We start from the raw sequence: 25,508 nt of genomic DNA, 5'->3' as shown, positions 1-25,508 counted from the left end.
TACTGAGCTCTGTGGCCAGTTCAGAGGGATCATTGGATTAATGCCCATGTGACTAAGGCTGGGGGATACGGTATACAGAACACTGCAGATACAAGAGACCTCACTAACAAGTTGATTCAGCTGACTGTTTACTATACATTAGGAAAGGCACTACCAATTTTGTTAAACAAACAAACAAACAAACCAAAAAAACAAGTGCCTGGGTATTTAAATACCAGAGTTTTCTTTTGATTCCTTTTTAGTTAAAGTTTCTCTTTCTGCTACTATTAAATATATCATCATCTTACCTATATCAGCACTTCACTACAGAAGTTACATTTCAACAAATTTGTTGTGAGCTGAAACTAGTGTAAAGTGATAATGCCCTGAGTATGTCAACTAGTGAAGGCTTTAGCTCATTAGTGTGGTATACAGTGGCTTCCTGCTGGCTTTCTTTCAAGATCATGTGACTGCCTGGGCTATAGAGCTCATCGCTCTTTCAGAGTGTCTACAGAAAGAGTCACATATCAATAGCCCAGGCACTGGTGAACTGCCCCAACTTGAAGTGTCATTTCTGAGTGCATATCGAATACATCTGTGCTGCTTGCACACTGCCATGAAGTTGAAGACGGAGTCAACTTACCCTAAAGTAGGGAGTATAAAAATTATAGTTAGGAATGCCTGGCTTAGGATTCCAATTTTCCTGCCCTGTGTCTGGTTCTTATGCTTGGCTTATCTCTTTATGAAAAGAGTTTTCAAAAGCTTGTCTTAGTGTCACTTGTAATTCCTCCTGGAAGCAAATTTTGGTAATATAGTGGGGACAAAGGACTCAGTGCCAGCCCTGCTTTAACACAACTTCTGTCCCTAGCTTCCATCTCATTCCTCCCTCCTCCCAGTCCTGAGTCTCCAGAAGTTGCAGTCAGGGTCAGGGTCTTGCTGGCTTGTTGGCATACCATGGATCCAGAGCTCTGTGCTGACGCTAAGAGGAGTTGCTGAATTTTTTGTTGAGCCTTTTCTGTTGTGAGGCTGAGAAGAATGCTTGAGCTCCTCATATGCTACACTGGAAACCAGAAGTGCCACCCAGCCTGGGTATCATGAGACTGTCTCCAGCTCTGAGAACCTAGGTGCATTGCTTACTCTCTGTACGTTGACTCATGGGAAAGAACTTAGGTGGTCATCAGAAAACTCTACATTTCCCAAGGTTAGAGCAAAGAAACAGGTTAGAATGGGGTATGTGGGATAAGGAAGTCAACCTTGTGAAGGAAAAAGTAGAAAGGAGAGAGGCACCACAGGCCCCTGCGACTCCTGGGAGAGCCCTGGTCTGTTGCATGTGGCGTTAGATCTAAGATGGCTCTTGGTACACCAGTGAGACAGCAAAAAGGAACCAAGGCCAGGGCACTGGATACTTTCCCATCTTCAAGGAAGTCTTCACAGGTGACAATATTCCTCCCATTTCTTCTGAGTTACCTCATCAGGCATGGCTTTCATTGGAACATGTTGACTGTGTGGTGAGATATGATTTGCCAAGGATTTAGGGGCCTGGGATTGGCTTAAATACTCTATATAAGCTTATAGGCTGAGCAATGAACTCAGATCTGTACCCAGATGCTGGTCTCCAGAGTCAGATTTTCTGGGATTTGTCACGTGACTCCACTGCCTTTCACCCCCCATCATTGGTCCTGTTCTCCCAATGGGCAAGAACAGTCATACCGTCATGGTCTGGACCAGAGAGAATGTCTGTACCTTTGGTAATGACAGTTTCTCCTTGTCACTTCAGGGAACGCCTGTTAGTCAGCTGCTTTTCTGTAAACATGCTTGTTGTTAAGTAAGTCCTTTCCAAAAAAAAAAAAAATGCATTCTGCAAGCAGCGGAAACCAAGGAGACAGAAGACATTTTCTTCTTCTCTTGGTGTCTCAGACAGCCACCTCCTTATGCATTCCTAATACTAGTTATTTTCCTAGGCTGTCTTTTGTAACCTGAGCTAGTTATCATGGTTACATCCTGTAATTCCTAGAAATGACTGGGAGATTTCAGCTGCCATTGCTTTGAATAGAATCTGTCTTAGGACTCCCTAGAGCGTCCAGAAGATTCAAGACAATACAAAGCTCACTTTGTATCAAGTTAAGCCAAAGTCTCCAGAGGGCATGGATTCTGGGAATTACAAATGCTCCCTGGCCAACCTGCTCTACAAAGCAAAGCAGGAAAAGCGAAAAGGAGGGACAGAAGCCCAGGACATTTCCTTGGCTTCAGCTCTTGTTTACACATGAGGTACACAGCCAGAAGGTCCCATCTTTACCATAAACCAAACAAATTTGTTAACCTCAGCTCTCAGTTTCATGTCTGAGGTCATCTACCTTAGGCTTCCCTACCTGCTGGACCCACAGGTAAATGAGAGAAAGACTCAATATATATGTAAGTGCTTATGTGTAGACATATAAAGAAGTTTATGATTAAAGGTGGCTACTGTTTCCATGGATTGCAGGATCAAGAGTACAGGATATGGAGTCTGATAACCTGGGTCTATACTCATCTGTCTCATTCTCTTGCATTGCCCAGTTTTCTTCTCTGTTGCATGAATTACTTTCCTTTGCTGTGACAAATTATTCACTGGATCGAATTATTTTGGCTTACAGTATCGGGTGTTCAGTCTATGGCTGTTTTATCCTATGTACTTGGCCATCACAGTGGGGAACTATGTGGCAAAGGGGTTTTTCACTTCAGGGAGAAGAGAAAGAACAGGAAAGGAGAGAGGGAGAAAGAGGTGAGGAGAGAGAGGAAGGAAGAGGGAGGGGTAAGGAAAGGAGGAGAGAAAAGGGAGAAAGAGATGGAGAAAGAGAGAGACTCCCAGAACATGAACCCAAAGAACTGCTTCCTCCAGCTACACCCTGTTTTCCAAAGTTTCTAGAACTTGACAAAACAGAAGCATCAGCTGGAAACAAGCATTGCTTGCACAAGCTTGCAGGGAAGGAGGATTTCATACTTAAGCTGTAACATCGTAAAACGAGGGTGTTTATGGAGTGTCTCTCTTAACTTTCTCTTGTTAGGATTAGATGAGAAAATGCCTCCCAGATTTATTCTCAACTAAACGTTTGTAACAAAGACTTTGGTGACAATCAGTTGGTGGCATCTCAAAGAGGCATAACGAGCAAGTGCAAGCGCGAGCTGTCAAGTGACTTGGAACAGCAAAGTATAGGCTGACCTTACAAATCTTCCCAAACCACCTGAGCTTCTGTTTCTCTTTAGCAAAATAAAATTGGGGTTTGAAGTTACAGTCTGAATTTTTAGCAGTAAAGGCAAGAGTGGGAGTCTAAGACCCATGTCATTTTTTTAAAGATATCTACCCTGAGCTCCTGAATTCTTCCCCTCAGTCCCTACCCTCTGACCTACCTTCGATGGGGTTTTCTGTAAGGGATCTGGGGTAGATCAAGGTTACTGTTCAGGGAAATTCATTTTCTTGGTTTCTCCAAAAGACACACGTCCTTCCTGCTCCCTGAATGTCATCTTTGTCCATCTGGCTGCTACCTTGTTCTCTTTCTGGCTACCCAGCTGCACTGCTGCACTGTGCCCTTTCCATTATCCATGTTGGCTTTCTTGGGCCAACAGAGAATCAGAAGATGTGATGCAAATGTGGTCATTAGATGCATTTGAAGACTGGACTTGTTCCCATGTGCCCATTGCCACCACCAATAAAGCTTCCTTCAGATAGCTGTTGGTCCCACAGACTGGATTCAGAATGGACTATTCCATGAAGATTTGGGCTCAACAGAAATCAAGGAGCCAAAGCCAGCCAGATCCATAACCTGAAGCAGAACTATCCAGATGAACCTATCTTGGATCAATTGATCTCAACTAATTGAAAAATAAGTGAATGAGGATAATGATGACGTCTTTGGGGGTAGCTTGTTACATAGAAATAGCTCACTGATACAGCCCTCTATGTGATACTTAATCATGTCATCCTGTGTGCTGGCTAGTCTTGTGTCAACTTGACACACAAACTGAGTTATCTGGAAGGATCTGGCATTTTCTTACTTAGTGATGAGTGGAGAAGGATACAACCCATTGTGGGTGGTACCATACTTGGGCTGGTGATCCTGGGTTCTACACAAAGCTGACTGAGCAAGTCATGGGGAGCAAGCCGGTAAGAAGCACCCCTTCATGGCCTTTGCATAATTTCTTGCCTCTAGGTTTCTGCCTTGCTTGAGTACCTGCCCTGACTTCCTTTGATGAAGAACTGTGATATGGAAGCATATGCCGAATAAACCCTTTTCCCCCCAAGTTGCTTTGGTCATGGTGTTTCATCACAGCAATAGAAATCCTTATTAAGACGTTCTGTTTCCATTCTATGCTCTGTAAATTGGTCTGGGTTACCTCCATGAGAAAAAACACATCCACAGAACCCAGACTCATCATAAGGTTCTGCTATACAAATTGTTGGCATCCACTCAAGGAACATCCACATTAAAAAATGTTGGATTCAACATGACTTTCCTGTTTTGTAATATGGTAGAGTTGACCACCCTATAAGAAGTAGACTGCATCCTGTCTACCTAGCTAAGGCTGCCTCAAGTACTATGGAGGCCCCCTAATGACCAAGTGTATTGACACCATCCAGAGCTAAGGCACACAACCAGGGTCTCTCAAACCTCAGGGTCCAGAGCTCACATAGGAACCTAATTACAGCAAAGGGATTCATGACCAAACCTCCTATATGAAAGCAATAAGCACAAAGCCAAGGTCAGTATCATCCATGTGACCCCAATATCTGTCTACAGTTTTTTCCAAGTAGAGGACCAGGTAGAGGTAGATACATAGAGATGAAGCTCCTGGCAGGTACAGAACTGGTCATTCAGGACTTTAGCTGATCTCCAAACATCCTGTCTCATATCCTGAGACTCCCAAGTTGCCTCTGATCAAGGAATTATGGGAGTCAACACAATAAAAATAGTCAATAAACATTACTCATGCCAACTCTTAATATCCATGCTCTTAATTCTCAGAAATAAGACACAGACTTACAGATTTGATAGGGAAACAGGAGCCATCCTTCTGAGGCATTCGAGAAACACATCTCATCATCAAATACAGACATCATCTTAGGATAAAAGGGTAGAAGAGGATACTCGATGCAAATGGACACAGGAAGCAAGTTGGTGGGGGCTATTTTAATATCGCACAAAGTATCTGACAAAACCCACATGTCTCAGTTGATCAAAGGTCAACCAAAGTTGTGCTTGATTAATGAAGCATGCCAAAAAATCCCAAAGGATGCCATGCCTACAGAATAGCCATACAGAGAAGGATGCTGAGGCTTCATGTCACTTTCTGTCTCATAATTTTGTGACCAACAGATATGAGGAAGGGGAAGGGGGGTGGGAGAGGGAACGGAGAGGGAGCAGGACATAGCAAATAAAGAAGTCATTGTTGGGAATTGAGATCCTGTGCCCACTAGCATTTTATACCCTCCTTACATGATTTCCAGGCTATAAAACAGCAACTCCATGGCATCCTGTGCACCAGTCCATGGCTTCATCTTTTTTCTTATATGCCCTTCTGAGCCACTTTCCAATTATATTCCAGCTTCCTCTCCCCTAAAGAAATCTAGTGCCTTAATTTTTTTTTTTTGTTGCTTAAAACTGTTCTTCCTCTCCCCAAGCTTACTACCATAGCTTCAACTCCTGGCAGTCAGTTCATTATGAGCCCAATAAAATCAAGTTTATTCTTCCCATCAATCACCCAAGAAAACTCACACAACTGTGGTCATCAGTTCCATCACTTTAAGCCGAGGATGATAATTTTATTACCCATTATGGTCATTTGTAAAATTTTATGAATTTTTGCGTCATTAAAAATTCAATATATGTCTACCATGAGAATTCAGAGCTGTTTAGGCAGACTTTTCCCGCCTCCTTCTCCTTGTGTTAGGCACAATGCTAATGATGTGTTGGAGGAGTCTCCTCTTTTACAGAGGGTGGCATAAAACAGAGCTCTATCTGACAGGGAGGAAATGAGTGAAAAATTCCAAGAAAAATCTGATGAGTGGGACAAGGGTTCACTGATGTATAACTTAGCCCTTCTATGGCAATGGGGTTGAGGGACATTGTGAAAGATGGACTTGGAGTTACCATTTCCCATAGAGAATCATAGTGTCATTTGAAGGTCATGTCCAAGGGCCTGGGCTTGATAGGTCTTATAGAGATGGATCATGTTATAGTGTGACTGAGATATGAGTCTACGTTTGTGCATCGTGTTAACAAAAACTAGGTCCTATAGACAGAATCCAGCACCACACACATCACCTTTGTGACTCCATGGAACAACTTTGTGTTGTAGGTCTGACTGTTTTTCACATACTAATTAACATTTCTCAGTGTCATATTATAGATTATCATAACGCATGGTGTATATATTGTTATGGTGCTTAAATTTTATTAAAATGGGGTAAAATTGGACTCATTTTATAAGAAAAATGTATGTTTTATGTAAATATTCCTTTAACGCTAAAATAGTAAAATCCTACAGAAAAAAACGAGACAGTAAGCAGCAGTCCTCCATGGCTTCTACTTACTGGGTTGGGGGCCAGGCTAGAGCGAGGTCTCAGGAACAGGATAACCTCAGGGCTGCTCCAGGCTCAGCATGGAGGTCAGAAGAGGGGCAAGGATGTGCTCCAGGCTGGCTTCTCCACTCAACCACGGTGTTTCCTGGCATTTTCCTTGTGCATTTTATCTTTCTTTTGTTTCTGAGATGGGGCTTTCCATGCAGCTTAAATCAGAACTCAGGTCTTATCCCACACTTTCCTGAATCCAATCCTTTATTGATCTTGCATATTTTATGATATTATGATACCATGGTAACCCCAGGAAGAGATGCATTATTACATCCTTAATAAACATCATGTGAAAGCCACACAATGAAGTTGAGAGGCAGTGCATTATGTCTACTTTACAGTTTCTCTCCTAGTTCATTTGAGAAACCGAGTAATCAGCCAAACAATTAAACCACTGCACAGAGTACCTAAACAGTTTAATACAGTTCCAGAAATGTCCCAAGGGTGCCTCCAATGAGCTGATAAATGAATGGTAGAGATAATGACACTGTGGCTCAGAGGAGAGCAAGATGGATGCGGTGGTGCATAGTGTGGGAATCCATCACTGTGAGACAACTGCAGTGGGTGGTAAGGGTGATACAAAGGAAACAATGAGTCCAGAAAGGGATTTCACTAGCTGGGCAAGGGAAGAGTTCCAGGAAGCCACTGAGCATCCTTCAAGACTCTCCCTTAGCTTTTAGGATGAATCTCAAGCTTTGTATTCAGTTTTTGAATCAGTAAATATGTATCGAGTACCTTCTGTGCTTAGAGTTATTACAGACATGGTCACTGCTCTCAAAGAACATATAGGCTGTTACAGAAGCTTCAGAGTGGACTAAGCATGCACCACCATCAGTTCTATAATAGGAAAGAAGAGGAACTATGGGAACACAGAAGGTCAATATATACATGAGGGAAAAAACAGAACCTCAACGTTCTTAGCCCAAACCAAAAATCACAGTGAGATTCCATCTCACTCTAGCAGAATGGTCACATCGAAGTGGCAAACCAAGAGGCCAAGAATGGGGTGGGGGTAGGGTGGAAGGAATCCTAATACACCAGTGGTAGGAATGTTGTTTCTATAGCCAGCATGGAAATTAGTGTGATTCTTTAAAAGACTGAAATCAGAACGACTGCTCCTGCACATAAAGACCAGCATGGTCAGCACAGAAGTAGGATGGAGAGATGGCTCTGCAGTTAAGAGCATTGTCTGCTTTCCTAGAGGACCTAGGTTCAAGTCTCAGCACCTACATGGCAGCTCACATAACACAGAGGTATCCAAATCTCTATGACTGCTACATCAGTATTCACAATAACCATCATATGGACTCAATCTAGGTTTCCATTAGACACGTACACACACACACACACACACACACACACACACACACACACTTGCTCATACACACTACACATACACACACATTACACACACATAAACACACACACACTTGCCCATACACACTACACATACACACACATTACACACACATAAACACACACACACACACACACACACACACACACACACACACACCAGGAAGAGAAATTAGACTGGCAGCAATGCAGGGTCAGAGAGACAAGGGAGGTTCATGGATGGAAGTGTTAATATGAGCAAAATATATGATATACATTTTGAAAATGTAGATGAAACCTCTCACCTAGTACAGTGAATTCATGGTGTATTACAAAGGAAATGTATAAAGTGCTAACAGTAAGCATCTTAGTTCCAAAGGACAGGGCATCAACACAGAGAACACAGCTGAGAGGAGAGATAGAAACCTTTTATGACATTATTGGTGTACACCAGTGATTTTTTAACCTTCCTAATACTTCTACCCTTTAATACAGATCCTCATGTTGTGGTGAACTCCACCTCCCCTAACCACATATTGTCATCACTACTTCATAACAGTCATTTTGAATCATAATATAAATATCTGGTTTGCAGGATATCTGATTTCAAGGGGTCAAGACTCAGAGGTTGAGAACACGTGGTATATGTTGCTCCAGCTGTGCCTGTGGCCCTAACGGCGGCCAGTGCCATGACTGAGAGGACCTTTCATGTAAAGCCAGGACTGTAGATAAGCTAGCCGTGAGAGAAAGGACTTCAGTTAGGCGGAGCTCGTCTGTTTCTTCATTCTCGCTCTTCTTCTTTAAAGTGCCACTGTCACGTGCACATACAGCACAGCTGGAATTACTGAATTATCTGGACATTGCTTTCTTTTAAAAAGCGTGTGTGTGTGTGTGTGTGTGTGTGTGTGTGTGTGTGTGCGCACGCGCGCGCGCGCGCGCTCACACGCGCCACAGTGAGTGTGGACCACCAGAGGACAACTTTGTGAGTTGGTTCTCTCCTTCTACAGTGGGTTACAGGTATTGATCTCAGGTCACCAGGTTTGTGTGGCTTGCACTTCTATCCCCAAGCCATCTCGCCACCCCTGAACATTTCTTAAACATTCTTAATTAAGCATTGTCTCCCCAGGTTCCTTTAGGCTGGTCATAGAGCAAAAAACTACTTGGAAAATGTGGTTTCTATTACTCTAGTATTTGCTCACCTCATCTATTGGTACCCAACACATTACCATACTAATGTAGTTACTTCAGAATTTACAGAGGAAGGGGCCCTGCTTTCATCAGGTGATGTCCCACACTGATGCGCACGGCTCTAATATTTCTGAAATGCTGACAACCAAGGATGGCTTAAGCTGAGAGCTAGCAAGCCAAGGATTTTGGGCAAAAATCCATTTTATTGTGCAGTTTTGTTAAATACAAGTTTTCTGTAGCGTCTCCATGCCTGTTCACCTATATCCCTCTGTAGGTATTGTCACACTGCAAGGGCAGAGCTCAGTGCTTATGACAAGCAAGATTTGATCTACAAAACTGAAGCCTTTTCAACCTTCTCTTCTACAAAAAGTCTACTGGCCCTCCACTCTGTCAACTCTAGAGTTTATGTAAGGTCTGTATTTCTACATGCAGGAATAAATGGTGTAAGTTAAATCTTGCCTTTTGGTTGATTTCTTAATGACAGGGCCGAATAAAGGGTGAAGTTGGCTTCTGAAGAGGCTCCTGGAAAATTCCACCCACTATAGCATTTATCATAAACAACCTATTAAAGGAATTCAAGCCACAGGTAACATCAATGCTTCAGAATGTGTCAGCCGATAAGCTGACCAGAGAGGAAGATGCTTCTGGATGAACCTGAGTGCTATCAGCACCCCAGAATGTCCAGCGTTAGACCTGTCTCCCGAGGGTGGAAAGGCAGAGGAGGAAGGCCAATATGGAAATCAGTATGGAGGCCTCAAAGCTCTAACATGAGCTACCACGTGATCTATCTGCAGTTCCTGGGTCTGTCAGATCAGATCTAAGTCAGCGCACCTCATGACTATCTACATGTCCATGTTCATCGTGGCAATAGCCAGGATATAGATCCTGTCTATGTTCCCAGACGTGAATAAACAAAAAAGCAACGCACAGACACAAGGACATTTGGGCCAGCCTTCAAGATGGACAAAATGTTTTACTTTCAGAAAAATGGATGGCATAAAGCATCATAAGGGAAATGACCCAGATCTGAAATAATGACTATCACAGGAGCTTACACACATGCCTGTACACACACACACATACACACACACCACACGCACATGCATACATGCACACACATGCACACACACACACGCACGAGCACACACATACACATACATACACACACACACATACACGAACACACACTGAAATTGTGTCATTTGCTGGAAGATATGTGCAATTGGAAATCACAATGTTAAGCAAAATAAACCAGACTCAGAAGACGAAAATAGCACGTTTTCTCTCATTTACAGAATCTAAAATGTTTAAAAAAAAAGGGTATGAAAGAGAAGCAGCCTATTAGGGGGTACTGGGGAGGGAAGAAATGAAAGGACGCTGAGTGTTGTGGAAGCACATTGTACAAAGGTGCAAACCTCACCCTGGAGCCTAGCATTTCATGAAATTCATGTTAATGCTAGGAAAAAGAAATGCTGTATCTTCCCTGTGATACGTCCCAAATCAATGCTTTCCCTCATACCTGCCACTCCTCTGCCTACCATCAAAGAGAGGACCTGCCATGGTTTGAATGCTTCTCCCCAAGATTCCTGTGCTGGAACTGTAATCCCCAAATATACCCTAACCGTACTTGGAGGTGGAGCTTTGGGAGACAGTTGGGATTTGATGAGATCATGAGGTGGGGCTCCTGTTGTGACATTAGTGCTAGCTTTTTATTTGTGTTTTTGTTCCAGATAGGTCTTCCTGTGTAGGCCAGGCGGCCTCACACTTGCAGCTCTGCCACAGAATTCTATCACCACAGCTGCCTTATTAGTGGCTTTTTAAGAAGAGGGGAGGAGACCGGAGATGTGGTCACATGATGTGCTCTGCTCTGTTGCCTCTAGGGCTGAGAGTCTTGCAGGTTTCACCTCTTTCTTTCTCTCTTTCTTTCTTTCTTCCTTCCTTCCTTCCTTCCTTTCTTTCTTTCTTTCTTTCTTTCTTTCTTTCTTTCTTTCTTTCTTTCTTTCTTTTATTGGATTTTTTAATTTATATTTCAAATGTTATTCTCTTTCCCGGTTTCCCACCAATAAGCCCCCTATCCCACACCCTCTCCTTCTTCTTTAACCATCCCCACTTCCTCCCTCCCTACCCAGATATTCCCCTACACTGGGGAAGGGGTAGTGTTTTAGCCTTGGCAGGACCAAAGGCTTCTCCTCCCATTGGTGCCCAACCAGGCCATCCTCTGCTACATATGCAGCTGGAGCCATGGGTCTGTTCCATGTTTAGTCTTTGGGTAGTGGTTTAGTCCCTGGGAGCACTGGTTGGTTGGTATGTATTGTTCTTATGGGGTTACAAGTCCCTTCAGCTCCTTCAATCCTTTCTCTAATCCTCCAACGGGGACCCCATTCTCAGTTCAATGGTTTGCTGCAAGCATTCTGCTTTGTAATTGTCATGCTCTGGCAGAGCCTCTCAGGAGACAGTTATATCAGGCTCCTGTCAGCATGCACTTCTTGGCTACATAAATATTATCTAGTTTTGGTGGTTGCATATGTATGGGCTGGATCCCCAGGTGGGACAGACTCTGAATGGTCAGAGTCTCTGCTCCAAACTTTGTCTCCATATCCCCTCCTATGAATATTTTTGTTCCCCCCCCTTTTTTTTATTAACTTGAGTATTTCTTATATACTTTTCGAGTGTTATTCCCTTTCCCGGTTTCCGGGCAAACATGTCCCTCCCCCCTCCCCTTCCTTATGGGTGTTCCCCTCCCCATCCTCCCCCCATTGCTGCCCTCCCCCCAACAATCTAGTTTACTGGGGGTTCAGTCTTAGCAGGACCCAGGGCTTCCCCTTCCACTGGTGCTCTTACTAGGATATTCATTGCTACCTATGAGGTCAGAGTCCAGGGTCAGTCCATGTATAGTCTTTAGGTAGTGGCTTAGTCCCTGGAAGCTCTGGTTGCTTGGCATTGTTGTTTTGTTCCCCCTTTTAAGAAGGACTGATGCATCTGCACTTTGGTCTTCCTTCTTCTTGAGCCTCATGTGGTCTGTGGATTGTATCTTGGGTGATTCGAGCTTTTGGGCTAATATCCACTTCTCAGTGAGTGGATACCACGTGTGTTTTTCTGTGATTGGGTTACCTCACTCAGGGTGATATTTTCTAGTTCCATCCATTTGCCTATGAATTTCATGATGTCATTGTTTTTGATAACTGAGTAGTACTCCATTGTGTAGATGTACCACATTTTCTGTATCCATTCCTCTGTTGAAGGGCATCTGAGTTCTTTCCTGCTTCTGGCTATTATAAATAAGGTTGCTATGAACATAGTGGAGCATGTACTTTTGCTGTATGTTGGAGCATCATTTGGGTATATGCCCAGGAGTGGTATAGCTGGATCCTCAGGTCCAATTTTCTGAGGAACCTCCAGACTGATTTCCTGAGTGGTTGTACCAACTTTCAATCCCACCAACAATGTAGGAATGTTCCTCTTTTTCCACATCCTTGCCAGCATCTGTTGTCACCTAAGTTTTGATCTTAGTCATTCTGATTGGTGTGAGGTAGAATTTCAGGGTTGTTTTGACTTACATCTCTCTGGTGATTAAGGATGTTGAACATTTCTTTAGGTACTTATCAGTGGAATAGAGTTGAAGACCTAGAAATGAACCCACACACCTTTGGTCACTTGATCTTTGACAAAGAAGCTAAAACCATCCAATAGAAAAAAGATAGCATGTTCAACAAATGGTGCTAGTTCAACTGGAGGTCAGCATGTAGAAGAATGCAAATTGACCCATTCTTATCACCTTGCACAAAGCTTAAGTCCAAGTGGATCAAGGACCTCCATATAAAACCAGATACACTCAAACTGATAGAAGAAAAGGTGGGCAAGAGCCTCAAACACACGGGCAATGGAGAAAACTTCCTGAACAAAACACCAATGGCTGATGCTCTAAGATTAAGAATTGACAAATGGGACCTCATAAAAGTGCAAGGCTTCTGTAAGGCAAAGGACACTGTCTTTAGAACAAAATAGCAACCAACAGATTGGAAAAGATCTTTACCAATCCAACATCTGATAGAGGGCTAATATCCAATATACACAAAGACCTCATGAAGTTAGACTCTAGAGAGCCAAATCACCCTATTAAAAATGGGGTACAGAGCTAAACAAAGAATTTTCAGCTGAGGAATGTGCACCTCTTTCGTAATCACCTGAAATCAGAGACTTTTTTTTTTACAGCAACAGAATGCAGATGCACACAGCAGAGTTAGCTAGGTCTGTTGTTCCTATGTGATCTTTGGTTCTAGCATCCCTTAGGTCTAACTGTGCACTTTATAAGAGCCATAAAAGTACTTTTGATGTGCACCTCCTTTCCTGTTCATAGTTGACACTTCCCCACGTAATATCTGTGTTTCATGTCCTGCTCTCTGCTCCTGTCTCTTTGAGGGGCTTTGCAGAACCCATGAGCACGCCACTGTACCGAGAGACTGCTAAAGGGTGCACCTTCTGGTTTGAGGTGGTGAATACGGAGTATTCTGTTGGCTTTGTTTGTTTCCTGTGTCCGGCAGCAGGAAGCCTATGCTGCCCAGTTGGAACCCTGCATTTGTGTCCTTTGTAAAAAGAGCATTTATTATTTATTGGGGCTGGTGATCTCCTTTACCTCTTGAGGGAACTGAGATATGTTTCTATTATTTTGCTTTATTTAACCCCACTGGAAAGAAAACCACTCAGCCAGACAAATCCAGACCCTCCTTTTGGAAGGACAAGATGTCAAACAGGCATGAACGGCTACTGTCATTTAGAGGCTGCTTAGGAACACGAATGGAGGTTCATGTGTTAGTGCTTTAATTCAGCCTTATTAAACTGGCTTGGGAAGGGGCTTTCACTGCTGTTGTGGACACATTGAGACTTGCGGGGTAAGTAGCTTGGTTAAGGCCATTCACCTACACAGCAACTAAGACGATGATTGTAATATTGTTGAACTTGTTCAGTCAGTAGTCAGCATGGTAGGAGCCATTGTAAATACTGTGCTGTTTAACCGTTCCGACAAACTTACAGAGCAGACATTGATACTATTCCCGCATTATAGGACTGTAGAGTAAGGTTCAAAGAAGTTAGACAAAGGCCTCTGTGGGGTTTAAGTCCAAGCCGGTGTTAATGTAGCTCTCCTCCATGGGGTTGTAGTCCATGCCCGTGTTAATGTAGACCTCAGTGGGATTGAAGTCCAAGCCCGTGTTAATGTACCTCTACTTACCTACTGAGAGTTGAGCTTGCACTAAGTGAATGCACCTTGCTCCGAAATACACAAATCTGGAGCTCCAGTTAGAGCTGGCTGCCATCATCTGCTTCTGGATTGATCTCTCAGCTGTGGGCTTGGCCAGAAGCCCTTACCCACTGCAGCAGTTCTAGAACAGGAGAGAAACTCGCCTCCCTTTACTCCCTCAGGATGCAGGCGGTGGACTGGAGGGAGCAGTCGGCTGAGAATGAGGCAGCTACATTCCTATTCTCAGGTCTATTTCTGAAATGCTGAGTAAGCCTGTCCCTCCTCTGCTATGTCACTGAATGTGAAAATGCTGACTATGGACGAGATGAATGAACAGACCCCCTTCTTGGCCTAGCAGCTTCACCCCAGTCACTGGATCTCTGTCCACGCAATGACAGATTTCCTTAGGCAGTGTGGATGGATGAAAGTTCTAGTCAAATCCACAGAGGCAGGAAAGCCAGAGACGCTTCTTAGAAGTGAACTCTCAGTGATCTGTTCTGGGACCTGCCTGTTATCTAAGTGGAGGGATGGGGTAAGGAGAGAGGGGTACCAGGAGGTTGTTGGGACAAACGACTGCCCACAGGAAACAGAGTTGCCGATGTCACAGAGTCCTACCAGAACACTAATCTCAAAGCATGAAGTGCTCCCCCAAACTCTCCCTTTTGGTTTAAGTGGTGGCCTCATGGTCTCTGGATGTCAAATTCTCCTCGTTGGTAATAGCTCTCCACTTTTACGTAAGTCCGACTCCCCCACACACTGTGTCTTTCTGGAAAATTCCAGCCCTTATTCATCTCACTCTGCCAGCCATCTGTGTGATGTGGTTACTTCCCACTTGCCTATAATTGCTTCCCTGGTGCTGCCTTGGCCTGTCACGTGGTCTGTAGGTCCAGGGAATGTGGCTTGTCCAGGAGGCCCTCCCCGTTATCTCAGACGACTTGGGACATGAAAGAAAGACAAAATAAAACGACTGACTTTTTGAACACCCTTCACGTTCAACCACAAAGATTGGTTGTATTCTTTTAATGTGGAACGTTCAGGAGCAGGAATATTGCGGCCAGCTAGAAGAACTGAACACCATTACTAGACTCCCTTCCCCTCAGCTCCCTTAAGTCCATATGCATAGGCAGGTAGGATTATTTTCCACAACATGATACTTACATGCCCTCCAGCTTTAGCTAGGATTTTAAAAGTAGACAATGGGTGTTGATCAAGTTTTAAAATGCATTGACGTATCTTCCAAAGGATCAGTCGCTTGTATATTTTTAATGGATTCTGATTCCTTCTTATATGATTTTTCACTACTTAAACCATAACCAAGGATACAAACGTGCTAGGACCTGTGAATAATTTCATCTTTGTAAGGGAGCGTGAGACGTATGTAAAAGAAAAAACAAAGCAAAAATTGGAAACCAGGGAGTTATGACAGGATGTAGCCACTAGATGGCAGGCTTAGGCTGTAAATGCTTCCCTCGCTTTGTCATTGGTCAACTTCCAGAGAGTGCTACAATTCGGCTATGGTGCATTTGAATTCCACATGCCCAAGTATATTTCCATTTACTGCAGCGACATTTTAGCTAAGAAAAAAAATTCAGCCCTTTAGAAATCTTTAAGGACACAGCGAGCGTTCTGCATTCTTAGCTACTATTTGAATCCAGTGAGTTAACTGACTAATACAGGGGTACTTAATAAAATCCATGGGGTTCTTGATTTGTTTATTTAGAGCAGAACAATATATAAAAAGCGCACGTCCTTCTTTGGAGGAGAGCCCCACACTTGAGGGCACCGTGAAGTTGCTTCTGAGAATGCGTCTATGTGACAGGGCTCTGTCCCTGGTTAATGACTCTGAACCCACAGAGACAGACACTAGGTGCAAACGGGGCCACCCCAGGCCTTATTCTCCAGCACCTGAGCAGAGCACGAGGCTCTGAGAAGGAACTTGCTTTTTCTTTATTGGTGGCTGGTAACTCCTTCATGGTTAATGAATACTGAGACCCAATACCCCACTTTCTGGATTGAAGCCCTTTAATCATCTTTTACTCTTAGATGCCCTCAGGAAACGACCTTGACCAGAATGAATTTGTATTCATTCGGCCCCTTAAGATAATAGAAGTCGAGGATCATCTGAGCTTGATTGGTTGTGCCTTGCTAGGCCCCTTGCTCCTAGCTGTACCTCACTTGCCAACTTTTTATAATTTTTTTTAAGATTTCATTTTTTATTTTATGTTTATGTGTAATTTGCATGACTGTATGTAGGTGCACCATGGTGGCCAAAAAAGGACATTGGATGCCCTGGGATGTTGTGAGCTGTCAGGAGAGTGCCTGGAATTGGGACCTGTGTTGTCCGGAAAAATATCCAGAACTGTTAACCACTGAGCCAACACTGAACGGATGCACCCTTGCACACATGAACACACGTATGCACGTCACACATCCCGCCCCCCCCCCAAATGTTGTTGCCGTCACAATTTTTGAAGAGTAAAAAGGCATCAGTATTAAAGTGATGGTTTTCTGAGTCGTCCCTCAGGCATCCAGATCTGATGACAGAGGGGTAAGAACGAGGAACACAGACCCTAACTTCGCCATTTTCTGAGCACCTGTTTCATCCAGTGAATGGAAACATACAAATGCCTTGAGATAGCGGATAAAATGAATTAATGGCTACATCGATGGTTTTCCAAGGAGGAGGATTGTCCTTCTCTCTCTGCAGACATTTAGTGTGTCTGTTGGCACTTCCAGGTGGTCACCACTGGGGTACACACGTTATTAGCATCCACTTAGCCTGTGTTCTGGACTCAGCTTTCCTTTCTCGTCTTCAAGAGCATTTTAGAACTTGTTAGACTTTGAGGGTGACGGCAACCTCCTTGCAATCAAGAATTAACTGCCCCTCCAAATCTGAGTCCTGGAGAGCCTGAGAAACCCTGGTCACCTCTTCCAACTTCATCCACAGAGCTCCGGACAGAACTAGGAGCTGCTGCTCTCTGCTGAGCTGCTAGGATAGCATGGCTGGCCCTGCATCTCTGCAGCCTTGCTCCCAGACTTCCCCCTCTGTCCTTACACACTCATCCAGCTGCAGATGTTGGAGGATTGCATCAGAGCACCCATCTGTCTTAGGATGGGGATAGTAATGACTTTTGCTAACACAGCTTTCCATAGAACTGTTTAAGACAGGCCTGGTAAGATTTCTTTAAAAACCCCTCACAAAGCATCTCCAACCTCTGGTCGAGTGTGTTTTAGAGACTCAGCTGCCCTCCTCTTTTCAAATGTTCCTGGTTGCTGCTTTGCTGAGACCTTTGGATACCAATGCACAGATTTGTCTTTTCTCAATATGCTCTTATTTCTTTTCCGTTTGCCAGGGCAAGATAGCCATGGTCCTGACACCATAGTCATGATCCCTTCACCCACCCCAAGGAAATGAGGATCGTGGTAACTCTGTTGTTCCTCTTCACTCAGTAGGATTCAGGGTCACAGTGGAAACACATCTCTGCAAAAATCTATGAGGGGTTTTCAAGATTAGGTGAACTGAGGCAGAGACTGCTCCCTTCTGTGTGGTAGCACCTTCCTATGGGCTGGAGTGCCAGACTGTACAGGAGGGAAGTGGGGAGGGAGTGTGGAAGCAATGTTCATCTTTCTGTGCCTCCTGACTGAATGTGACTAGCTGCCTGAGGCTCTGGCTGCCATGACTTTTCCACAGTGATGAGTCGTGCCCTTGAACCATGACTAAACCTTTCCTTCTTTGTGTTATTGATTATAGTGAGAAGAAAATGAACTAGTTCCACTGCCTGTTGGTGACGGCTGTGTGTAGAGGTTATGCAGCCCACGGAGCAGGGAAATCCCTTCTCTGTACCCTGCCCCTGTCCTCTGATGCACTGGTATGGGCCTGGTCTCCAGTCATCAGAATGTGAGATGTGAGTTTGCCATCCTGACCATACCTGTCGAAGTCAGGAATAAGAACCTGACAAAGGACAAGACAGTCTGGTTTTCAGTCTAGAAAAGAGGTAACCACAGGAGCTGGGTCATAGTGCTACAGAAACAGGAAGCCAATGGGGCCGGGTCATAATCCTGCCATGAAGGGGCTTGCTGTCCCTAGGTAGCATGTGGCCTCTTCTAAACATATCCGATGAAATTTCTTCTCCAAGTTTCATTCCCAAGGTTCTGTTTTTCCCCTCCTAGACACAGAAGATATTTATAGAGATGATTTTTTTCTTCTCTCCTCCTCTTGCACCTTTTTGGAACTCATGTTTCCTGCACAGACCTGTACTACAGAGGCAGGAGGTAGCTGATGTGGGAATGCCCTTCCCACCTACTCTCAAGTTGCAAGGACTTCCTAGCTCAGTACAGGGCCATTTCCAAGCACACCCTCCTGCTATATTCATCCTTTTCCCCACACAGAAAATTCTGCAGTTTTCCTCAGAATGAAATGCTTACTGTTTTAGGTTTAGGAAGAATGTACGGGTTTCCCTGTTCCATGAATGTTCACATCTCCAAAGAGTGTTCCTTGCCGTCTGAGTTCAGGGAGTCATGGTTTATACATGGGAGAACCTTCTCTGAAATGGCGAGGTCGTTCAGTTGGTAAAGTACTTGCCTAGCATGCACAAAGCCCGTGGTTTGATCCTCATACTGTACAAATGTGATATGGTGGCACATTCTTGGAATCTCAGTACTGGGGAGGTGACACAGGGGGTCAACAAGGTCATCCTGGGCTATACAGCAAGTTCCAGACCAGTCTGGTCCATACAAGGCCTTGTGTCACAAAAAACCAAAACCAGAATCCCCCCAAACTCTGTAGCTTGTTAAGGACTTTGATAGTGATCACCTGATGTTCCCAAGGCTGTTATAAAATGCTCGTGTACACACAACTGCAATTCTCTCTCTGGTCTTCCCATCAGGAAAGAGTCCTTGCATCTGCTATTTTGTTCCCATACCTGAAGGCGAAGCCTACTGTGGAAGAAAAGTTTCCTATCTTTTGTCATGAATTCCACTCCCATGGTTATTGCCTATGCATACCTCAGTGTATGAGCTGTCCTATGAAGACCTTCCAAGAAAGTAAGTCATGGAACATTCTGTAGAGGGCCGCTTTAACATTCGCCACCACAAGATGGCGCTGGCTTCCACTGTGCCCCACGTGGAAGGCCAGGATAGCTTCCGCCATTACAAGATGGCACTGGCCTCCGCCGCGCCAGCCGACTTCCTTTCAGGAAGTTAACTGTGTGCGCATGTGCAAGAGTGTCTTTGTGCCAGGTCTTTGCCCACTCCGGGGCATGCCTAATGAGATCATGGGTAAGCGACAAATCAGGTGTGGATGTGCTGCGCTAGGGTGTATATAAGCCGTGCCATGCGGGCGCGCGGGGCTCTCCTTAAGATTTCAATAAAAGTTTTTGATACAGCAAGGACTCTTATGTCCCCGCGTGTTTTCTTGCCGGCGAGAGGTCGCGCGTGGGACATTTGGTGCCGAGTACCCGGGACAAACGCCTCATCATCGCCGGCGCCAAGGGGGGCCTCCATTCACGGAAAGGGTCCAGAAGCTGTAGGAATTGAGGTAAGCTCCGAGAGACATGATAATTTCCGAATTGTTTGGTCTTGACCTATCATATCTTTCTCCTTCTGCTGAGGGTGCTGTTGAGGCCTCTATTACATGGTAGTCTGAGGCCGGGAACGTTAGGAATTTGGCAGATGGGCAAGCATTGTTTAGGTGAAGACATTTTTCGTCCTATAATAGCGGCAGGCCAAGAGGCCCTGGACGAAATTCAGGAAAGCATGTCAGAAACGGAGTGTAGTGAAAGGTTGCAACGAAAAAAAATGATACTGATCGATCTCAAGCACCAGGCCCCTCTGCGGTCTTACCACATTCAGAGGTGATAGTATGGGGAAAGGACACCCCGGGGACAGTGGCCACCTCGGCTACTGAGTGAGGGACCCTGAATAAAAAAGGGGGCCCCCTGCTAAGATTAAATTAAATAAACAGGGAAAGGAGGAGAAAACCCCGAAAAAAAAGCCTTTATCCGGTAAAGGAGTTAGAGGTCTTGGGGCTTGATAGTTCAGAAACAGACGAGTTTGGCTCCTCTGAGGAAGAGGATTTAGAAGATGAGGCAGCTCGCTATGAAGAAGAAAGATATGGGCCTAGGTGGAGAGCCACTGTGAAGAAACCGAAACTTATGGATCCTTTGTGGACAAGGCTGGTAATTTTGTTTATTTTTTTCTTTGTGTGGGAAGCCGTTACAGCCGTTAGGACAGGTCAGAGGGTCCTTACAGAGCAACAAGAAAGTATGTCGGAGGGAGAAAAGGTCTCTAAAGAAAAAACGAAAAGAAAAGGAGATAAAAGGAACACAGTATTTTGGGAGAAAAATTTTGTCTTTGTGCTGGTAAAAGGTGTGATCAGGCTCTATAAGCTTTGCAGAGTCATACTGATTAGACTTGATAGAGGCAGATCGCCTGAAAATTTATTCAGGAGAATAAAACAAAAGGACATCTCAATGCCCATGCACAGCTTGATGGAGTTAATGTAATTGGGTTGTGAGTGGAAATACTCAGGACTGTGTTTCACTTCCATACCATTTGTGAATGTCAGTTGTGCTGCTCAGATATCTCGTAATATATCTCAGTATCTTACAGGAATTGGATTTCAACACGTTGATGGATTAGTCCAGGAATTGAGACAATCCATCGTCCATATCGACTCCACTCGAGTGGATAGTCACCGTGAACACCATCTGGTTTTTTCCCTCTTTGTCTATTGTCTGTCCTTGGTGCACTAAGCTATCCCCATGTCTGTCAGTTTATGTCTGTGGTTTTTGTTTCTTGCTGCTTAAATGTTTTATGTTTCATGTTCAAAAGAAAAAATGGTAAAAACTTTATCTGCTGGTCGTTCACACCTTGACTTGGTTTTAACTCGCTTCAAGAAGGGAACAAATGAATAAAAAACAGTTTCAATCAGGCCTTTAGAGCCCTGCACCTACAGCCAGGAGTCTAGGTTAGCTGGAGAAGCTGCCCGGAGGCTAAGCGTCTGCACGAGCTGATCTTAAAGCCGCCAGCAGCTTCTCAGCTTCTTTGGTACAAGAGCTGAGAGCTGTTTCTCTTAGAGAAATCCCTGACTTATTATTTGACTCAACAGGTGACAAGGTGCTTCTCTTAAAATCATAGCTAAAAAGGTAAAAATGGTGTTTGGTCTAAATATTAAAGATATGTGTAGCCACTTCAATTTTGTTTCTGATTGGTTTTAAATGTGTAAATATGCTCTACTTGCCTTGGTCATAGATTGTTGGCTTTTAAGTTATTGGATATGGTTAAAAAGGTATAATATTGGTAACAGAAAGTTGACATAAAGCTGGTAATTTGGATCGAGTCATTCTAGACAACATGTGGCATGAGCCAACCCAGGGAAACAGATCTAAATTGAGATAATATTTTTATGGAATTCTTATTCTAGAAACCAGGCTTCTAAAAGAATTTAGGACAATGTCTCTTTGTTGAGGTACTAGAGACTACGCCATCGTGTGTTCATATATAGAAATTGGCAGTCAAACTTTGTACTAGATTGTTGGAGGTTGAGTTTTGCTTTCCAAAGTTGTGGTTTGCCCTGAAGCTATCTGTATTTTGATGCTAATTTCACTGCCCCAAGAACAGCTGCCTATCGAGTTTTGCTTTCCAAAGTTGTCGTTTGCCCTGAAGCTATCTGTATTTTGATGCTAATTCCACTGCCCCAAGGACAGCTGCCTAGTCACTACTCAGAACTCAGGTGACCTTGTGGTTGTGCTCTGTTGTTACAAAGAGAATTTAAGGATTGTGATTTAGGATTGCCAGTGTTACATTGACTAACTCAAACTTATTTTTAATTAAGAAAAAATCAAACAGGTAGAGACTGTTACAAGATTTACGAAGGATTGATGAGGTTTTGGAACTTGTGAGAACATTACAGCCAGTTTACTTACTCCAACTGCCATTTGAAGATAGATTTAGAGGATTGCTAACAGCCTTGTATTAGGTAATTTTTGTTGCTTCTTCAATGTAAGAAGTTAGAACTTAAATCTTTCAGTGTATATGGAAATTTTTACTACTAACCTTTGCTCTCAAAATGAGCTTTAATATTTGGGGAGTAGCTGTTACACTACTCCAGAAAAGAATATTTGAAACTAATTTTAAGCTTCTAAGGATATGTTAATTGGCTAAGTACCTCACTCTACCAGAGGACTTAGGTCTTTGTTATGCACATTGGAGATAAAGCTTCAGCTGTGTTAATACAGAATTGTAGACTAGAGTCATGGAAGTATTTTAAAAAAGAAACCTGGTGAAACATATCTTATTCCAAACAACAGTTTATTGGTTATTACAAAATACTGATATTTGGCCTATTACATATACAAAATTTTCAGGCAAAATTGATAATTTTACTCTTTACATGCTTTTGTACTTCCTGTATATTTGTGCATACAACCCATAGGAAATGCACTTACTGTATTTATAGGTGGTTCATCTAATGAAAAGGCTACATATATGATTAGATCACTTGTTTATTCTCTTGAGTTTCTATTGCTTCAACACAGATTATTAAATTACGTGCTATAGCCACTGTTTTTAAAATGTTAAAAAATCAAGCTTTCAATTGACATACTGATAGCCAATGTGTGGCTTGTGGTTTACAATTGATTTCAATTACTTAATGCTTTATTAGAGACAGGTTTTCTACTTAATAAAAATGAGTGATTTCAGTGTAAATTGTCTGACAACTCACTGTCCTTTCAGTGCTCTGGCTCAGACAACTAAACAAAACCATAGACCCAGCTCTTTAAAAATGGTAATGGAGTTGATAACACACCCTCATGAAAAGAGGAAGACTCCATTTGCTTATTTTCAACTCCCAGCCTCACCCTGCCAGCTCAGGGATTTCTAGTAAGACTGAAATTGGACAATATTTACAAGATTTGACATTTCTAATTAATGCTTATGTTTAGGTAAATAAAGTTTGTGAGGTGCTAGAGAAATGGCTTAGTGGTTAAGAGCACTAAGTACTGTTCCTTTATAGGACATTTAAGAACTCAAACTGGATTGCCTGGGCTCTTTAGCAAGGGAGGACAATGATACCAGACAGATTATAGGCCTTACATAGGAACAATTAGTCAAAAAATCTCATTCTTTATATATCCAAAACAATAATGCTGGAGACAATAATTTGGTATACAAGTCAATTTATAAATACAAGTGCTCAGTGTCCTCAATTTAATCCTCGAGGACTTACCTTAATAAATAATACCCTTACTATATCTTAATAAATAAATAGGGGGAGTTATCCCTGTATGCTAAATAATGCTCCTTTTATTTCAATTTTAAAATTTGGATGCCAAAGTTTATGGCACCCTACAACTAGGCATACTTCTGCCTAGGTGAAATAGAGAGATCCACATATTGACATGATCCTGTCCAGATATATTATATGGGGAAGAGGGAATGTTTGTGTTTTTTCTACAGGATGCTACAAGAGTGTGCCAGCTGCCTGAGTGGTTGCTGAGACTTGCTGATCCTGGTTACATGAAGATTCAGCTCTCGTGGTTCGGGTCCCTGGAGTCATTCCTTTGCCCTGAGAGGAAGATAGAAGATTCCCCCTCACCTTTTGTCATCACAGAGATTTTGGCGTTGCTGCAGTCAGTGTTACCGCTGCATGTGTCCCGTCCCACTATGGCCCACTCTCTGACCCTCTGTGCACTGCTGCTTGTTGGAGAAGACTGGACTCCAGCCGTTGCTGCCCCCCTCATTCCCTGGGACTCTTGCTGCCTTAACTAGTCATTTTACAGACTGTAGCTTCACAGGAATGCCACCTGCGTAAAGCTGCTGTGAACTGGGGAACTCTGCCCTGGCTGTACAGATCTCAGAAATGGTTCCATTGTCTGCTGGTTGTTCCAGAGAAAAATGACTGATCCTGAACTGTCCTGGAAAAGACCTTGACACTTTCGCTGCTATTGTAGCAGCCATTACTGCTGCAGACATTGTGTCTGCAGTGTCTGGAGTTATCCTCCCCCAATCTATTGTTAGACAAGCACAGTGGGTAAACTTTCTGGAGTAGTTACTAACAATTGGGAATTCTAAATTCTATTATAGGAGCGGCTTGACTACGGCCCTTGGTGGTAACAGCTGAGGTGAACCAGATGAGGTGCCCACTACTTATCGGGAGTGGCTCTGTTTGGTGCAGCCCTATGCTGTGGATTAGTGTTCATGCTATGGTTGGTTTGCAAACTCAGATCTCAACAGAAATGTGACAAGGCCGTTATCACTCAAGCACTTGTGGCCATTGTACAAGGGGCCTCCCATGGAATTTGGTTATCTATGCTCAGGAATTAGTCGGTATCTGAGTTCTCTGCTCTTGCACCCCATGGATATGTGGATCCATTGCACTGGGATGAGAGAGACTCTCTCTCAGTATCTGAGTTCTCTGCTCTTGCACCCCATGGATCTGTGGATCCATTGCACTGGGATGAGAGAGACTCAATGATCCTTTGATCAGCCCTTCCACATCGCTGAGGTTTCCTCATTGCACGCGATCGGGTGATCATGATTTGTTATAAAATAAATGATTTGTGATAAAATAAATAAATAGGGGGAGATGTAGAGGGCTGCTTTAACATTCGCCACCACAAGATGGCGCTGGCTTCCACTGAGCCCCACGTGGAAGGCCAGGATGGCTTCCGCCATTACAAGATGGCGCTGGCCTCCGCCGCACCAGCCGACTTCCTTTCAGGAAGTTAACTGTGTGTGCATGTGCAAGAGTGTCTTTGTGCCAGGTCTTTGCCCACTCCGGGGCATGCCTAATGAGATCATGGGTAAGTGACAAATCAGGTGTGGATGCGCCGCGCTAGGGTGTATATAAGCCGTGCCATGTGGGCGCGCGGGGCTCTCCTTAAGATTTCAATAGAAGTTTTTGCTACAGCAAGGACTCTTATGTCCCCACGACAACATTCTACACAACAATTATCCAAGAGAATAAGCCACAGACATTTGGAGTATGGCTAAGTACTGTGCTTGTCAGAGTATACTCTTAGAAGGGACTTTGGGTGGCACAAAGATAGTACCAAAAGGTCCCAGAGAGCTTTGCTCTTCTTTATCGAAATTCTTCAGAGAGTCTCATTGTGTGTGTAATGAGCATCTAAAAGTGAGGTTTTGTTTGCTTGTTTACAAAGA

General features: G+C 43.6%; 1 protein-coding gene across 16 annotated transcripts in view; it reads right to left on the bottom strand.

The window, feature by feature from the left end:
* The window catches only part of Cadps (calcium dependent secretion activator), a 454,141-nt gene that overhangs the window by 189,070 nt on the left and 239,563 nt on the right, over positions 1-25,508 (bottom strand). The window contains exon 7 of one of the 16 annotated variants that reach the window (XM_063274056.1): positions 7,905-23,913. The exons of the other annotated variants lie outside the window; for them this stretch is intronic. Coding sequence (XP_063130126.1) covers positions 23,901-23,913 — 13 coding nt within the window. The 3' untranslated portion in view covers positions 7,905-23,900. Of the gene's footprint in view, positions 1-7,904; positions 23,914-25,508 lie in introns of those variants that run through there. 16 annotated transcript variants of the gene reach the window in all.

This window comes from Rattus norvegicus, chromosome 15 (genome assembly GCF_036323735.1).
Source record: "Rattus norvegicus strain BN/NHsdMcwi chromosome 15, GRCr8, whole genome shotgun sequence".
NCBI lineage: Eukaryota > Metazoa > Chordata > Mammalia > Rodentia > Muridae > Rattus > Rattus norvegicus.
This window is presented reverse-complemented; position numbering and strand designations above follow the sequence as displayed.